The 17931-nt window shown below is 39.0% G+C and overlaps 2 protein-coding genes across 2 annotated transcripts; both read left to right on the forward strand.

The window, feature by feature from the left end:
- The first annotated feature begins 233 nt into the window (after positions 1 to 233).
- On the forward strand, positions 234 to 5305 carry LOC144645678 (uncharacterized). The gene is made up of 5 exons (XM_078505235.1): positions 234 to 317; positions 753 to 1095; positions 3133 to 3289; positions 3843 to 4090; positions 4776 to 5305. Exons 1-5 carry the CDS (start codon positions 234 to 236, stop codon positions 5066 to 5068), a joined length of 1125 nt encoding a protein of 374 aa, XP_078361361.1. The 3' UTR covers positions 5069 to 5305.
- A 3618-nt stretch (positions 5306 to 8923) lies between these two features.
- Positions 8924 to 16500, forward strand: LOC144645698 (putative iron/ascorbate oxidoreductase DDB_G0283291). The gene is made up of 6 exons (XM_078505251.1): positions 8924 to 8928; positions 10572 to 10657; positions 11317 to 11538; positions 11833 to 11915; positions 12315 to 12505; positions 16242 to 16500. The coding sequence occupies exons 1-6, from the start codon at positions 8924 to 8926 to the stop codon at positions 16498 to 16500; spliced, it is 846 nt and encodes a 281-aa protein (XP_078361377.1).
- The last annotated feature ends 1431 nt before the right edge of the window (positions 16501 to 17931 follow it).

The following is a 17931-nucleotide window of genomic DNA, read 5'->3' on the forward strand; positions in this document are numbered from 1 at the left end:
AAACGCGCCATTTAATGGGGCGTTTTGTAAAAATAAAGTGCATAGAAAATAATTAATTCATGAAGAAAAGCAGACATATTTTACGTAAAATTCCTGGGCCGGGGTGTTATGTCGGGGGCGTTTTGTCTTGTGGGTGTCATGACCGGCTTAAAATCGAGACTTCGACTCGCTTCGATTTTCAGATTATAGCATTTCTCGTTGGCAGAATCATGCAACCAAAATAAAGCTTCAATATGCGGAGCCTTTCATTAGCTCTTGACCTGCTTGGACACAAAGCGACAGATATGCCGTCCGAGTTTGAAGTTGTCGTTTTTACAGTAGTTATTAGGTATTTACAGATAGAATATAGAAGTAATGCTCCTTATATGCCATGTGCAAGGAGTGTTTGCGTGCACTTAAATAAGGAATGCTTTCCGTAGTAAACTTCGATCAGAGGTCTTTCATTTGTAGTATGTTTTTATGTAAGCATTTCTTGTATTTGTGTTTTTTTTTACCTTTAAAGCCTCATTCTAGGGAAGATCTGGGAACCAGACTAGGAATAACCTGAGATCATGCCCTCCCACGCTACTTACCACTCCCCTCTCATCTTTGCAAGGCAAAAAACCGCCTGATCGCAGGTTAGACTAAGGAGCACAAGAGAGCCAAGGATAACTTGCATTCCCCTAAACAAGGGAAAAATCATATATTTAACTTTCGAAAATATAAAAATGCTGAAAAATGATAAAAATGTACAAATGTGTCATTTTGTTCAGGTCACAAACACAAACGTTTCGGCCATAGCTCTTCTTCAGTGTGAGGGTGGATTGCGGGACAAGGATACATGGAGCATACAACTTTCAGTGTGCTTCACCATTCCTCTTATTTATAACACAGATAGCAACTCAGTGGACCAGAAAGCTATAAATCAAGTGTATCAACAAATTCACGAAGCTTGTAAAGATATTGGATTCTTTTATATAACTGGTCACGGAGTGGAACAATCAACCCTGGACTTGTTTTTCAGCTATACACAGGGGTTTTTCGCTCTTCCACTGGAGAAGAAAACTGCCATCAGCATTGACAAGAACCCATTCTATAATGGATACATTAAATCAGGTATTTGATCGGTTCTTTAGATATGTGCTTACTTGAAGGGAAATCTAATAGTTATGGATCATACTAAACATTTTCAATTGGTCGTTTAGCAGTCTGCCCAAACTCAGATCAATATGAAATTTACACCAGATTTGATCTTGGATTGAAGATTTATACAATATATATTTTAGGGAAATCGATATTTCCATGGCAACGATAAACAAAAAAACACGAAATCAGTAAAACTTGATTCCACGCAAATCAGACTTTTTGTAAAAAAAAAAACTAAGACCAGTCTCTGAAACAATGGTGTACTGCAAATCAAATGTAAAAGATTAAAAAAAAGATGTATGTTTGATCGTTCGACGAGGGAGAACGCATACTTATCGTGTCGTTTTTCCGAAATCAGTCCCGCGGGTCTCGATCCGGTGTCAGACGTTTTTAAGCTTTTTCGCCGCCATGTTGGACTGGCTGGCTGGTTGGCCGACCATGGCTTCGATCTCATGCAAAACAAAATGGCGGGATAATGTGATGGTAGAACGTTTTGTGCTTAAAAAATGGCACATACATCATGGATAATATTACAGCGTTATGCATACCGAGTGGAAATCGAGCAGGTAGATTCGTAGCTTTGTAACTCAACAAGCGTGTTTTTGTAATGCAATACGGTTACAACTAAATTTACAAATTGTCAGCAATTCATGCGAAAGAGCGGGTAGAATAAGGTTAAAAAAGTAAGGTTCAAAATTGTTTTATTACCTCCTTGAGTTTGTGACATATTGTTATTCGCAGAAATCTTTGAGGTTTTGACGAAGAGTGTTGAAGAATAAACGAAGTAAATTGACATTTCATTGACAGTTGTAATCACGTGATGTTAGTAATCTAAGTAAATGAAACAGCATTGTAAAAGTACGGACAGAATAGATTAGATTGTGGAAGTGTACGAGTGGAACGTTGAAATAAACTGAATATTGTTAGATAGATACAGTCCTCTGTTTGATTGCGACCAGCGCCGGGATAATATCCCGTACAGAAGAGATCATTGATTGCGTGTATGAAGATAAAGTATTTTTAGAATTCTGTGCAGTTTTAGAATTAGTCAGTACCAAGCGATAACAACTCGAGTGAAATAAATAATTATTTTTCGAGTACGTAATAATTCTCTTCCATTTGGAGTAAGGGAAATGAGAATGATTATTACATAAGTTGCTCGTCCATTTGTAGCTTTGTTTATGCTTTGTGAATGTCACACGAAAGCGCCAAGAATGAGTTCAGTTTGCTCTACTGCTGCAATCTACAATTTTATTCGCAGTTTGCTGAGCCCCTTCTAATAAAAGACAAATTTCAATTTATCCTGTCAAATTCACCCAACTATAACACGACTGCGTTCTTTGGCTCGTTACGCAATCTTCCTCTCTCACTCATCCTCTTTGCCGAGAGTGAGGGTCTTTTGGCACTGCCTGGCTTTCTTGTTCCTGGTGGTATATACCTTATTATAGGAAATTAACGCTTGTGTTAATTAAGGTATTTGAAATTAACGTGACTTAAATTAAGCAAGAGAGGAAGCGCGAATTGAAGGAAAAATTACTTCCCAAAAAGGGGGGGGGGGGGAAGGGGGGTAACATTATAAAATGAATAAAATTAACGCGACGAACACAAAAAAAAAAGAGAGGAACTTGTCGAGACAACAAGAAAACGTTTATTCAAACAGTTAAAACTGTCAAGCGGTTTATAAGATTTTTAATGAAGCCCTTAAAAAGGGAAAACCACCTTCAAATTGTTATGAAAGTGATCGTAAAAAAAAGCCAGGGGGAGTAGAAATACCCATAGGGTATACCCATAGAAGCTTGATGCTACAGAAACCGGGGTCATATGTACAAGACTACTCCCAATCACATCGCATTTCCTACAGCTTTTGCAGCTTACATTTCTAATAGCAAAAAAGACAATAATTTAGGCAACTAATGAGCATTCCTGTTACTATGGAAAATTTTTGAAAGATATACTTTGACCCAAGTTACTGTTTTTAAGGCTGATCAAGGCTTTGTTACGTTTTAGGTGCTGAGAGAACAAAAAATGTTGTAGATATCAGGGAAGGGATATATTTTGAGCAGAAATTTCGGCCACAAGAGGATGATTATTTTCCAGAAGAGAGTGACTTACCAGGCTTTGCTAAAGCTGTGAAAGCTTATCAAGCTCAGCTCACAGAATTAGGGTAAGACAATCACACCTGTATGAAGCGGACACCGTATAGAAAGGTCTCGCCTGTGTACAGCCGTCCCGCTCCGCTCAAGAAAATCGCGGAAGGGACCCCTCCCGAATTTTCTTGAGCGGAGTGGGACGGCTGTACACAGGCTAAGAAAGGTCCCATTCCTAGTTTTCTCCCATTTTTACTATAAATTATACCTCTCCAACAACATGCCTGATATCGGGCAGAAAAATCTGACGAAGCTTTAAGATTAGCCGCGATATTGCTGAAGTATTTTTTCGAAATCATGAAAGAAGGACCTCTCGCTAGCCATCAGTAAAGTAAATGACTTTCTTCAGATGATGAAACTCTGGAAACTGAATCAATCGTGAATCGATGATTTATACACAAGATGACATATCATTTGCGAAACTTGTAATTACCGTTAATTAGCAAAAGCTTTGTTTTTGTATTTTCACCTTAAATATTTTCACTATAGCTGTATGTAAGATCCTAACATTCTTCACTGTTTTATGAATGTCTCCTGACAAAATGCATGGTTACTTTTATCTTTCAACAGATTTGCAATGATGAAAGCTATAGCTTTTGGATTAGGGCTTCCAGTCGACTACTTTGTTGAAAAATGCTCCCCTCCAACATGTGTTTTAGCCCTTTGGCATTACCCTCCCCACCCAGCTGACACTGACTCCTGGGGGGTGGGGCCCCATACAGATTATGGCATGTGGACGTTTCTGTTGCAAGATGATGTTGGTGGCTTGGAAGTGGAGATAGCAGAGGGAAACTGGGTCGAGGTGAAGCCAATACCAGGTAGTGTGTAAAGTCAACTCTCTCTAAGCGGACAGCACTGTAACCTGTAAGGTAGATACTTCTCTAAGACCAACATAGTTAGCTGGCTGGGTTTTGGCCGAGTTTCAACTGACTGTAATTGTAATTGGACTCCCTTGAAAGGAGATACGTCACTGGGTTTTCAAAGATTTTTGGTCTAAGCTGTTCTAAAATTAGTGGTAAACAACTTAACCCATGGAAAACACTATCTTTGAAAAAAACATTTAACCTTAATTTGTAGATAGAAATCAGACTTCGGCTATAAATATCAATTTTATTTTTGAAGACGCGCGGAGACAATTTGAAAAGTTTTGCCTCAAATTTTCAAATTGTAATCCATTTATATCCTAGCTTGCAGCAGCAAGGACGCTTGTTAATAGTTTCAGTGCGCTAATATAGCAATTGTTAATAGAAATGAGACATTGTTTTCAGGTTTCCTACGACACAAATATTAATTTTAGCTGTTCATTGTTAAAATCCGTGACAAAGTCCCTTTAATCAATAAAAAACCTGAAATATGTTATGGAGAAAACAAGGTATCTGCAAAATAACTGCAGAATATAAAAGTACAAGAAATAAGAGAATCAATTACACTTTCAAAGGGCCTTTCCCTTTTACTATGGCAGCCGGAGATAAAGTAATTCCCCGTTTTTGTTTCCATTAACAGGCACATTTGTGGTTAACCTGGGAGACTGCCTTCAGGCTTGGACCAAAGGATTGTACCGAGCCACAACACATCGTGTCAGGCGTTCCATCAAGAAGGACCGATACTCAATGCCATTTTTCTTTAACCCTAATCCTGGATGCATTATTGAGCCCATCGAGACCGACGTAACAAGAAATCTGACTTTCACTAAAGTTGTGAAAGGCATAGAGATGCCATTCCGCTATGGTGATTTAGCTAAAACACTGTTAGGGAAGAGCCATGACTGGTACAAAAGACAAAATAAAATAGAATAAAGTTTTAATAAATTTACTTTGTAAAACTTAAACAGTGTGCAAAAAAAGTCTGATTAAATAGCCTAGAGCTAGTGTATTTTCCCACCGGCTACTGGATTGTATCCTTTGCTTGCCCAAGCCCAGGCTATGTTGCAGCTGGTCATGTCGGTTTAGACGGTCTGCGAGGCAGGCTATCCCAAGCCAAACTTGTGGATTGTTTTTGGAGAAATTTAGTTGATATTAATAAGTGTTTTTGTTGGATCCCAGTTCGAGCTATCCTGAAGGGCAGCTAGAAGATCTATTTCTGTTGTGTTTAGCTTGAAGCAAGCTGATAATAATAATAATAATAATAATAATAATAATAATAATAATAAATATATATAGGATGATGATGATGATGGTTTATTGGAAACATCTCTACAGGGTAGCTCTACATTCACCAATTAGAACTCTATCCACAATACAATACACTATACACTATACTATACTCGATAGTAGCTTAGTTTAATTAATGGACGTTACTATTTATTTTTTTAAGGACGATAACAAATTTTCATGGCCTCAGCTATAGTGAGCAGGAAGCGCTTAGCTTTCCCACCTATTTAATTAAGATCTTATGGTCTACAGTATATGAAGGAACTTAGAGAATTTCAAGCGTTGTTTAATGGTTGTTTACCCATTGTTGGTATAATAAAATTCATTTTCTCACTATTTTTATTCTGTATATCGTTAAACACAAACAAGACGGGTCACAAAAGCCTTGCATCAACGAAAACGTAATAAATGGTATCGAAGCGGCTGCCTCGTCCCCAGGCGTCCTCCTCCTTGGTTGTGCACGGTTCGCTTGGCGTTGTGGAACTGATGTGCACGGTTGCTTAGCGTTGTGGGCCTGATGCGGACGGGAACTCCCGCCTTCCCTGCTTTCCCGCCTTACCGCCTTAACCGGCCGGCCGACCGGCGCCTGGGAACGAGGTGTTGAAGCGGGCAAACGCATGCGATTCATTCAGTCAAAAGCACCACTCAACGCAAACTGTGCGGGATAGCTCACAAAATGTCACTTAATATGCACATACCAGCTCTCTCATCCCTTGTTTAACTTGGAGAATAGGAGAATACTTTATAAGTGGTACCGCCGACAACTCGTTCCATTTGACTAAATTCTGGCTAGTGAGGGTGACTTTAAAGGCTTGTCGAAAAATCGTCGAGACGTGTAGGAGCTTCAAGCTAACGGAGGGCCTGTCAAACTTATTGTAAACTTCAATACTGAACTACGATATCACAACGGTACGGTCCGCAGGTCTGTAACAAAAAATACTGCCCTAGCTTCCCACAGGTAACTTTGTAGCGCGAGAAGAACATGCAATTACGATGATGATGATGATGATGATGATTATGATGATGATGATGATGATGATGATGATATTTAAAGCCAGGAGACTCTCCTCTCACCGGAGTGAATTTTAGAAGGTCTTATGAGAGAATAAAACAAAACAAACTGATAAATGATTAAAAAATTACAAAAGTAAAAACTGGACAATGAGAGATACAAGCAAATTAAAAGAAGAACAAACGAGCCAACTGAAAAAAAGCGGGCCGTCTTATGTATTAGTAGCTATTAGTCATTAGTACGTATGTTCTGAAACGGTGAAGATTTGAATGCGAGTAAAAGATTTTTTATCTATCTATCCTGTTCGATTCTCCTTTTACGTATGGAGCTCTTTGCCCCACACAAAGGTAATCCTGTAAGTAGACATTATTTCTTTAATCTGCATTAACAAAAACATCAATAACAAAAGGAAAAAGAAAAAGAAATAGTAAAGGAGGGGGGTGAATAGGGGTATTCAAATCCGCCGATCCGTCATAATTTAACGACCGAATCCGTCGATCCGTTGTGATTTAATGACCAAATCCGCCGATCCGTTAAAAAAAGGTCTAACTTTCGAATCCAAATTTTATTTGTTGCTAGGATTTGTGAAAAAACGAATCTGGGGTTGTTTTAAGCAATCAACATTTTACAATATTAACGATAAACTAAAGGGACTACCTCTACATTAGACATCTGTTGTTTTAACTAGGCATAAATAGATTGTGCTCGGCAACTTTTGAGCAACTTTTAGCGTTTTGAGCAACTTTTTGTAGTACCAGCAACCTAGGGCAACTTTTGCCTTCCTTGGCAACTTTAGAGCAACAAATTGATATAAAACCGATCCAAACCATAAAAGGTCGTTTCATTTCGAAGGATTTTATTAAAACTGGTTTTATCAAAACTGATTTTATTAAAACTAAGGATATACAATAAAATGACGATAAAATAACACTTGCTTTACGCCCGCGAAATCTGGACAGCGGCTTTCTATCTAACGGGCGCTTAAATCCACCGGTTACTCGCTGCATCATAGAGCCTGCCGCCGGCCATCTTGGCATTTAAAGTGCGAGTAATAGACGCTGGGGCAACTCTTAGTAAACCTGCAAGCACTTCAATTTCTAGAAAACGCAAAATTCACTCTAGAGATGGAATGGAACGCCAACCTCTATGTGTGCTTCGTTGACTTTGAGAAAGCATTTGATTCTGTAGATCGTGCTGTACTGTGGAGGATTATGAGAAGCTACAGCATTCCTGAGAAGATTGTGAAGATGGTGAAAGTGATGTACAGTGGAAGTGAGTGCGCGGTAACGGATGGGTCAGGTGTGTATGATTGGTTTGAGATCAAGACCGGTGTTAAACAGGGTTGCTGTATGTCTGGGTTTCTTTTCCTGCTTGTTGTGGACTGGGTTATGAGGAAGACCACCGAACATGGAAACACAGGCATCAGATGGAAGTTCAACAACTTCCTAGAAGATCTTGATTTTGCCGACGACCTAGCCCTGATCTCAAGCAGTGGAAAGCATATCCAGGCCAAAGTCAGCAACCTGGAACGATATGCAAAAATGACAGGCCTCAGAATCAATACAGCAAAGACCATGATGATGAGCTGGAACAACCCCGCAGGTAGAAAGGTCCAGGTCGATGGAAAAGAGCTAGAAGAGGTGTCAAAATTTGTTTATCTAGGAGGAACAGTGACCCAGGAAGGGGGTTCAGACGAAGACATCAAAAGCAGACTTGGAAAAGCCAGAGCAGCATTCAGCAAGCTTAGGAACATATGGAAGAGCAGCCAGCTGAAACTAAAAACTAAGCTGAAGATATTTAAGTCCAATGTTGTATCTGTCCTGTTATACGGATGTGAAACTTGGCGTATGACTAAACGAGATGTGACCAAGCTGGACGTATTTCTGCATAAAAGTCTAAGAAGGATTATGAAGATCTATTGGCCTATGAAAATATCAAACGAGGAGATTCGAAACCGAGCTAACATCAGCACCATCAGTGAGCAAATCTTCCGGCGGCGCTGGAAGTTCATCGGCCACATCCTCAGAATGGATCCAAGCAAACATCCCAAGACGGCATTAACATGGGCCCCGGAGGGAAGGCGAAGTCGTGGCAGACCGAAGGAGACTTGGCGAAGAACTGCTGAAAGAGAAAGAGCGGCTTTGGGTTTCGGCTCGTGGAACGAGGCAGCGGTGGCTGCCCGCGACCGTGCAGCATGGCGGAGGAGAATGTCCGGCCCTTTGCCCACTTAGGGCTTATGGCCATAAGTCAGTCAATAGACGCTGGGGCAACTCTTAGTAAACCTGCAAGCACTTCAATTTCTAGAAAACGCAAAATTCACTCTAGAGAGCAAGCAACTTTTCTAAATTTTGGTGGCAACTTTTTGCTATTTAAGCAACTTTAGAGCAACTTTTGGGTATATTTTGAAGCAACTTTTCTTGAATTTACCGGCACAATCTATTCATGCCTAGTTTTAACCCTACAATCCTACAATTTCCGTACTGCGTGACATGCGGTAAGTCTTGAGCGTGACCAAAAACCAAAAAGTAAAACAAAGCAAAGCATTTCTGAGGATTGTTGAGATCCGCGATCCGAACTTTATTGAAAGCAAAATCCAAAATCCGGGCCCAAAAATTGGATGAAACCGCGATCCGCTTCAATTGCAGGATCCGAAAATCCGTTAAAAAATTGGCTCTGAACCCGAAATCCGGGCAAAAATATTATCAAAATCCATCGATCCGTTTTCCTATTCACCCCCCTCGTAAAGACAATGTCTCGTGTAAATTTTTATTGCAGTTTTGTTGCGTCGTTACGCGAAGCACTCCAAACAATCTCGTTCCCAGATCTCTATCGAGCGAAACCTTCGAGAGATTGGGAACGGATTTAATTAAATATCCCTTGACGATTTTTCAGGCACCAGTCGATATATTAATCATTCAGTTTCAACCTCCGATCATGAGCTCTGTGCCAGTAATAGACATTTCGCCTTTGCGCAAACGTAAGTGGTTCTTGTTATACTTTATAATGATTAGAACTCCATACAGTGCAACCTCCCGCTAACTCGAACCTAACTAGCGATCAGGTGTTCTGCCGCAAAAAAAGAACGCCTGATCGCAGGTTAACTCGATCCAAAAATTGCCTCCCTTTCCTCAGTCGAAAAATCCAGTGTTACTCCCCGATTTCTCCAACCAATTTTAGTTTCCCTTGGAAGTTCGAGAAATCAGGATTCCACTGTATATTGTAGATTGAAGTTTTCGTTTAAGTTATTAGTTAAAGACGTAAAATGCAGTAAATGCAGCGTGACGCCTCTAGGGTGCCTTGCGTGACTCCAGAGTGTTTGCGTGCATGGTAAATAACGAATAGTGACAAAACCAAGATCATATGTCTTTCATTATCAACATGTTGCCATACAATCTAAGTAGTACATGTAAGCGTTTCTTGTATTTGTTTTTTTTTTTTTTCACCTTAAAGACTTTGAAGCGTCATTCTCTCGCTCTTCTTCACAGAGCGTAACGAGCCAAAACGATGCCTGTGTAGGAGGCTACCTGTTGTCTTGTACGCTGTCTTGCTTTGAAAGCAACAGAAAATTACCTCAGGGCATTATCGTCCCAGTGTTTCACAAACATTCGTCAGTTTCTAGTATTTATTCATTTCCTACCGTCTCTTCCCTCTTTAGTTTAACTTTTTTCGTTTGACGCACCATGGTCGAGTGATGTTGGATTATTTCGATAACAATCCCTGGGTTTATATTTGTTCCAAAGACTTTTAAAGCGAGTTTATTTTTGGACGGCTCCCTATGATCGGAAGGATTTTTGCGAATGAAAATTTTCGGTGCATACAAGAATACGGCGTATGGTAAAACTCTTTAAACATAACAAATCACGAGTCTCTGAACATATATTAACCACGCTAAATACAAAGCAAGCTTTATAGGGGCTTATCATCGGCTTAAAGGTTTGAATCTAATTATATCTAAAAGCTAACCTATTACTTAAACTATTCTTATAAACGGCACGCAATGCATGCAGAAGTGATGAGCGCCTCTTTAATATGTTTCGAAAGTAGCTGACAACTTGTGAAACGTGCCACTGATTTGATTGACTCGCTCGAATTTTAGGAATTTTAATTTGATCTTACAAATCTTACATTTATTTTTAGATATCCTGTTGTTGTTGCTGCTTTAACAAAATTTGCGTTACATTTAAAGGTCACATTTCATAAACGACATTCGATACCCGGCGTGGGTATGAGCTAGTAGTACTAAGGTCAAATGCCGTCTTGTTTACACTGTTTTGTAATGTAATGTGCTATTTAGGCTAATCAAACCTATCTGAAGAGATAACTGCTTTTCTTTTCTACTGCATTAGGAAATCTAAGCCAGCCCTGTTTTTATTCTGACTACGGGGCTTTTTTCCCGACTGTTCAGGAATTAACTTACGAGAGTAACACCTTAGGTGGGATTCGAACCCAGGGCCTCTGGATCAGATCCGTTGCTTTTCGGACTGAGCTATGACTGGCGCCAGACGGGAACAGATCGTATTTTTTTGGAGCTGGGATGATGGATGCCATCCTCGAAGACCCTTGGGCAGTTAGTGGGGGCGAAGAGCGGAAGAGCGGGTAAACTTTCGCCCGAAAATCCCATCGTCCCGATAAGCTGCCCGTCGCCCCCACTAACTGCCCCTAGGTCTCCGAGGATGGATGCATGACAAAAAGAGGGTATCGTTGAGTAACTAGCAAAAGAAATCCTATAAAAGAAATGTGTAGAAAAACAGAACTCGCCTGCAACGAAACAAAAGGATCTGTCAGATCTGTGTAAAAAAATCAATTGACTTTCTATTCTCGTTGGTTGTCTTTGATGTTTCTTTGACATTTCCTTATTTCCTTTTTGTTTCTTTTAACACAGATAGCGAATTAGTAAACCAGGAGGCTATAAATCAAGTGTATCAACAGATTCACGAAGCTTGTAAAGATATTGGATTCTTTTATATCACTGGTCACGGAGTGGAACAATCAACCCTGGACTTGTTTTTCAGCTATACACGGAGGTTTTTCGCTCTTCCACTGGAGAAGAAAACTGCTATCAGCATTGACAAAAATCCATTCTATAATGGATACATTGAACGAGGTATTTCATATTCTTTGGATACGTGCATACTTGAAGATAACTGGATTTGAGTTCGAAGTAGCGAAACGATTTATCTATTTGAAATACAGTGTTCTAAAGCTTGAGAATTTTACGATAAAAATTGAAGATTTCACAAGCGCTGAAAGTTGCGCTTTTTTCCTTCAAATATGGCAATAAAATCGCGCGGGGTAAAATACCACGTAACATATGAGTTAACGAGTTCGAGCCCCCCCCCCCCAACCCCCCTGTCCCTGTTAATGACATGTTATTTACACTTGTTCATCATTGGTTCAGTACCCTACAATTTTGTCAGAAATCTCAAAATATTTGAAAAGCCATTTCTCAAGTGCCCGGAAGCAGATCAAGGCACCGTAAAAGTGAGGTGTTTCGCTAAAGAACTGACATAAGTGAAGGACACAGTGTGGGTCTCCTGATCTCGAGTCTAATGCGCTGACCATTTGGGCCAGTAAGGCCTATTTTCACACGTGCAAAGCAAATACAAACTCAAATGCAACCGTACGCGAATATTTTATTCTACTTGTGAAATGAAAACAATAAATTGAATGCAAAATATCGTTATGCGATTCGGTTGAGATCTGTATCAAAAGTTAATGAATACTAGTTAGCTGAGCAGAAGTTTGTATCAAAAGTTAATTCTATTGTTTGATTTGTATTGGGGTTTACAGTTGTATACATGTGATCTCTGAATACTGTGCTGGGATTGGTGTGCACCGTAATGAATAGTTAATGAATTAATCCAAATTACTATTTTTAAGGCTGAGCAAGATTGTGATGTTTTAGGTGCTGAGAGAACGAAACAAGTTGTAGATATCAGGGAAGGGATATATTTTGGCCACAAGATGCTGCATTCACATGAAGAAGATGATGATTGCTTTCCAGAAGAGAGTGACTTGCCAGGTTTTGCTGAAGCTGTAAAAGCTTATAAAGCTCAGCTCACAAATTTAGGGTAATAATAATAATAATAATAATAATAATAATAATAATAATAATAATAATAATTTAATTTATATAGCGCTAAAATTATATAAAAATATTCTAGAGCGCTTTACAAGTAAGATAAAATCGTAAGAATATATCTGACTTGATTTGATAAAAGGTGTCTCCCGAATTTTGACACGACACCGTAGTTCACAAGGCATATTTCTGTAACGAACGCTGAATGAGGGCTAATTTTAGCTCAAGTTTAACGTAAGGTACTCTAGTTTATGTGTTTTGAACCAAAAAGACTGCATATACGGCATTTTGTTTAAATCAAGAATTCTATCAATTTAATTAAGAGTGTTTACAACTTGAAATGTGAGTCAAAATTAACACCAAGATAGACATAAGAAAACACTCGGCGGAGAGCTGAACTGTAGCTTTCTTAAAGCATGCACGTCTCAAATAAACTGAACTAAAGCATTCTACATCGACATTCGATTATCAGGCGAAATATCTTAGGAAGCGGGCATGTGTTATCTCAATTGCCAACTACATTGTCGCGGCTGGAAATGCACACGATCGCATTGCCTCCCACTAGCGAATCACAGAGAACTATGAGTGTTAGGCGGAGAACGCCTAAAATTGAGGAAAAAAGAAAACTATGTACTCACATCAGCGCTTGAAGCGATTCCTTGGCTATCCACTCCGACATGTTTCTTTTAGAAATAACCGATAATGTCCCGGATGTATTTGAATGTCGTCGAGCGCGTAACGCCCGCTCCCCAAACTTCAACAGTAAAAAACTAAGTCTTTAGCCACGGTAAAGTTCAAGCCAAATATCGTTATGACCGCCTTCAAATCAGCCCTATAGTCTAGTGTTGATGTGGCTAAAGACCTTTGCTGTCTAAAGCAAGCTCAACATTATCTGTACCTGGCAAAACGAGCAGACCGGTTATCTGTGTTTAACCGCCTAAAGCTCGGTTTGAGGTACGAATAGCCCGAATAGCCACCTTTTTATAAATCAAGTCAGATATAAACGATTAACTTTAAAAAATATTAATATAGTGAAGAAATTATTCAACATGACACGAGCGTGGGACAAAGAAAGAATTCCCGACGGGAATCGAACCCATGGCCTCCCAACCGGAGGCCATGGGTTCGATTCCCGTCGGGGACTCAGATTTTTTTCTTTGTCCCACGCTCGTGTCATGTTGAATAATTTCTTCACTATTTATTACCGAGCTTGAAATTTTCCATCTTTATTATTTACTAATATTAATATAGTTAATAAAACGATCAAAGATTAAAAATACTAAAACAAGTCATATGCTTTCTTAAAAAGGTGTGTCTTTAACTTAGATTTAAAAACAGTATAAACACTCGGACTTGATCGTATGTCAATTCTGGCAATTCGTTCCAGAGTGATGGCCCAGGATGTGCAAATGCGCGATCACCAAATGTCTTGTGGCAAGTTCTTGGGGCCTTCAGGAGGCTGTGGACGCAGGAACGAAGGCGATGGCACAGCATGAAAATTGGGATTTAAGTGAAATTTAATGTGGTTAAATCTGGTTTAAAGATGGTTATTCAACTTTACATCATCAATTAAATGTTGTTTAAGGTGGTTAAACCAATCTTTACGCTACCATGTGTAAATGTGATTTAAAGTTGGTGTAAAGAAGTCCCATTACGCTGCCTTTAAACTTGAGTGTAATGCTGGCATCAAGGTCAGCTTTAAAAAATGTAAAGTTAGCGTGAAGCTGATTAAATTCCAAATAATAATAATAATAATAATAATAATAATAATAATAATAATAACAATGATCTTTCAACAGGAGGCTCCACTCACTAGTGTGGTTTTCAGGGAGGTCCTGAGATAAAAAAATAATGGCATAAAAAAAATGAATTAAAAATCGAAACTATTACAAAGTTGATTAAAAACCTCTAAAAGCTAAGAACTATACGACTAAAAATATATAAAACTGAAATTCGTAGTAAAATTAATAAAAATACAATTGATCATTAAGGTTAAAAAACTATCTAGCTTATACTTAATATTTACATTAATGTTTTGTGTAGGACATTCTCAAAGTCTCTTAAAGATAGATTTTTTTTGTTGTAAGCGGCAATTTACGCCAGCTTTATTTGAGCTTTACACCACGGTAAAGTTATGTTTTCATGCTGTGTATGGGCTGTGATAGAGTGGATAAGATATTAAGTGGATAAGATATTAAGTGGGTAAGATATTAAGCGTGCAATAGCCTACGGTCCCAAACCGAGTTTATACAGGCTCGTTTTTGTTACTGTAAATTATTCCGAGTAGATCTGATGAGGCTTTCAGATTAGCCGAGATATTATAAGAGTATATTTTTGAAATCATGGAAGGATCATCAGTAACGTTAATGACTTTCCTCAGATGATGAAGCTCTATTAGCTGATTTTTTTGCAAGATGGAATGTTTTGCGAAACTTGAAGTTTATGTTCAATTACAGCTTTGTTTTTGCATTTTGTACCTTTAACATTTTCACTATGGTTGTATATAAGATCCTCAGTTTGTTTTGCTTGTCAGGAGTTGTTTCCTTGGGTTCATTGCGTGAACCTTGTGGAATAATCAGTGTAACTATATACGGTCAACTCTCTCTTAACAGACACCTCTATAAGACGGACACCTGGTGGTGGTCCCTGCCGTTTTTCAGTCATTTTACTGTAACAAAACTCTCTGTAAGACGGACACCTCTCTAAGACGGACAACGGACACTTTGAAACCGCCAACGGACACGCACAAAAAGTTATTATTTTTAGTGAATATTACTTCAAAACTTGGTATGCACATATAGTATAGTAAGTCAGCGCCTTTAGAATACCAAACTTACCAAAAACAATCATTCATAACATATTACTTCTCTGCGAAAGTGTATGTGCAACAAAGAGGTAGTTTTCTACTTACGGTAGTACCGTTTGTAATGAACAAACGGGTCAAATTTCTGATATTATTTTTGTTCTATTTTATAGGTTTTGCTAAAGTACGGGACTTAAAACAGACGTGTATTTGTTGTGCATAGCCATTTAGCCTTATCATCTCAAAATTTCTCGTGTCACGTTACCTCGACTCTCTATAAGGTGGACACCTCTCTAAGACGGACAGTTGGGGCTGGTTCCGACGGTGTCCGTCTTAGAGAGAGTTGACTGTATAACTTTTATCAATTTTCCTCCTTAAATAAACAAATAAACATAAACTCATCGATATGGCAGGAGAGTATTCGCAGATATATGAATCTAACTTTCGTTAGCATGGAATTTGCAGCATTATATAACAGCTTGCAACGCGTTTTATGGAACCCTGTTTTTTAGAAACGGAACTAAAGCATTCCCCGAGGGTGTCGCTTAATACCGGTTTGACTGTAATTCATACAAACATGTAAATGTGGATGTTGTTATTGTTATTTTTATCAACCTCTTCATGCCAATAAGAGCAAATAGCAGTGCAAGTACTTTTTGACAAGCAACACTTGCCTTTCACTCTAAAACTAGAAAGCCTTGGCAAAAATAAATAAATAAATAAATAAATAAATGAATAAATAAATAAATAAATAAATAAATAAATAAATAAATGAATAAATAAATAAATAAATAAATAAATAAATAAGAAAACAATCTAACTGTAGTTCTGACAATTTAGTGGTCATAATCCTAGATTGCTGTTATATTTTTTTCTAATCAACTGTTTCCTGAAGCAGTGTATGATTACTTTTCTCTTTCAACAGACTTGCAATGATGAGAGCTATCGGTGTTGGGCTAGGGCTTCCAGACGACTATTTTGTTGAAAGGTGCTCCCCACCTATGGGTGTTTTAGCTCTCTGGCACTACCCTCCTCACCCAGCTGACACTGACTCCTGGGGGGTGGGGCCCCATACAGATGATGGTATGTTAACTTTTTTAATACAAGATGATGTTGGTGGCTTGGAAGTGGAGATAGCAGAGGGAAACTGGGTCGAGGTGAAGCCAATACCAGGTAGTTTATAAAGTCTTCAGAAAGAATCTAAGATCAAAATTAAATTTGTAATTTTTCTTGACAGATCATGAAATAGACTATTTAGGAGTAACAAAAACCCTATTGGAGTGAAATTACAGTCTGTACTAAATCGTGGTCTTTGCAATGACACTTTAAAACGGTCAGTTTAAGATTTACTGTGGAAGCCGGAGATAAAGTTATTCCCTGTTCTTGTTTCCATTAACAGGCACATTTGTGGTTAACCTGGGAGACTGCCTTCAGGCTTGGACCAAAGGATTGTACCGAGCCACAACACATCGTGTAAGGCGTTCCATCAAGAAAGATCGATACTCCGTGCCGTTTTTCTTTGACCCTAATCCACAATGTATTATAGAGCCCATCGAGACCGACGTTACAAGAAATCTGACTTCCACTAAATTTGTTAAAGGCATGGAAATGCCCTTCAGCTATGGTGATTTTACTAAAACATTGTTACAGAAAAGCCATGACTGGAACAAAACAAAGAATAAAATAAAGTGTTAACACATTTACTTTTTAAAACTTCAGCAGTTTGCAAAAAGATCCCATCAAATAACCTAGGGCTTGTGAGTTTTATTACCAGCCACTGAATGTTATCCTTTGCTTGCCCTAGGCAAACTCATGGACTTTTTCTGAGAAAGTTAGTTGATTTTAATAAGGAGAAGCATAGTTAGTAGAGGAGATATATAAGATCCTGGAAGTCTTGATTTTTCGTCCGAGTCTTCGTGATTTCTGCAAGCCAAGCGTCCCTCCACTCTTTGTACGCTGCATCTCTCGCCTTCGGAAGCTTGAAGATCCCAATACCTTTCGCTCTTCTACACGATCCGCAGCCCCAAACTGCACAGTTTTCGCCAGGCATTTCAGAGAAATGCACATGAACAAAATATTTTGAATTTGTAGCGAAGATATAAAACTTTTAAACAGGAAAAAACACGGTGAAACTGACTTTAATTGATCGATCGTGAATCGCACTTGACTACAAGACGCTGTGCAGGGTAAACGTCACGTGACATCGAAAATCGTAAACAAAGACATGCCTCTTTGAAGTTTGCCGGGTTTCCTAACCAGTCTCCCTCTACTAACTATGGGAGAAGCCACGAGCCAAGCGGCCCACACTGCCGGAGCTTATCCCGGTTTCCGTAGCATTAAGCGGCTAGGATTATTTCTACTCCCCTCTGAATGAGATGCTAGTCTATTGCAGGGTCCCCCCCCCCAGCATTATGTCGCAGGTACCCATTTATACACCTGGGTGGAGAGAGGCACTATGAGCCCACGGCCGGGGCTCGAACTCGGACCGCTCAATCCGGAGTCGGGCGCACTAACCATTAGGCCACCGCGCCTCCCATGATTTTAATAAGAGTCTTTGTTAAATCGCAATTCCATCTATCCTGAAGAATAAGCTGAAAGATTAATTTCTATTGCGT

Source organism: Oculina patagonica, chromosome 1 (genome assembly GCF_052425735.1).
Source record: "Oculina patagonica isolate OP01 chromosome 1, crgOcupat, whole genome shotgun sequence".
Classification (NCBI taxonomy): Eukaryota; Metazoa; Cnidaria; class Anthozoa; order Scleractinia; family Oculinidae; genus Oculina; species Oculina patagonica.

Coding starts and splice junctions, on each gene's coding strand:
- LOC144645678 (XM_078505235.1), top strand. CDS start 234: ATGCGGAGCCTTTCATTAGCTCTTGACCTGCTTGGACACAAAGCGACA. Junction 318..752: donor TTGAAGTTGTCGTTTTTACA/GTAGTTATTAGG, acceptor CATTTTGTTCAG/GTCACAAACACAAACGTTTC. Junction 3,290..3,842: donor GCTCAGCTCACAGAATTAGG/GTAAGACAATCA, acceptor ATCTTTCAACAG/ATTTGCAATGATGAAAGCTA.
- LOC144645698 (XM_078505251.1), top strand. Junction 10,658..11,316: donor ACATTCGATACCCGGCGTGG/GTATGAGCTAGT, acceptor CTTTTAACACAG/ATAGCGAATTAGTAAACCAG. Junction 11,916..12,314: donor CAGATCAAGGCACCGTAAAA/GTGAGGTGTTTC, acceptor ACTATTTTTAAG/GCTGAGCAAGATTGTGATGT.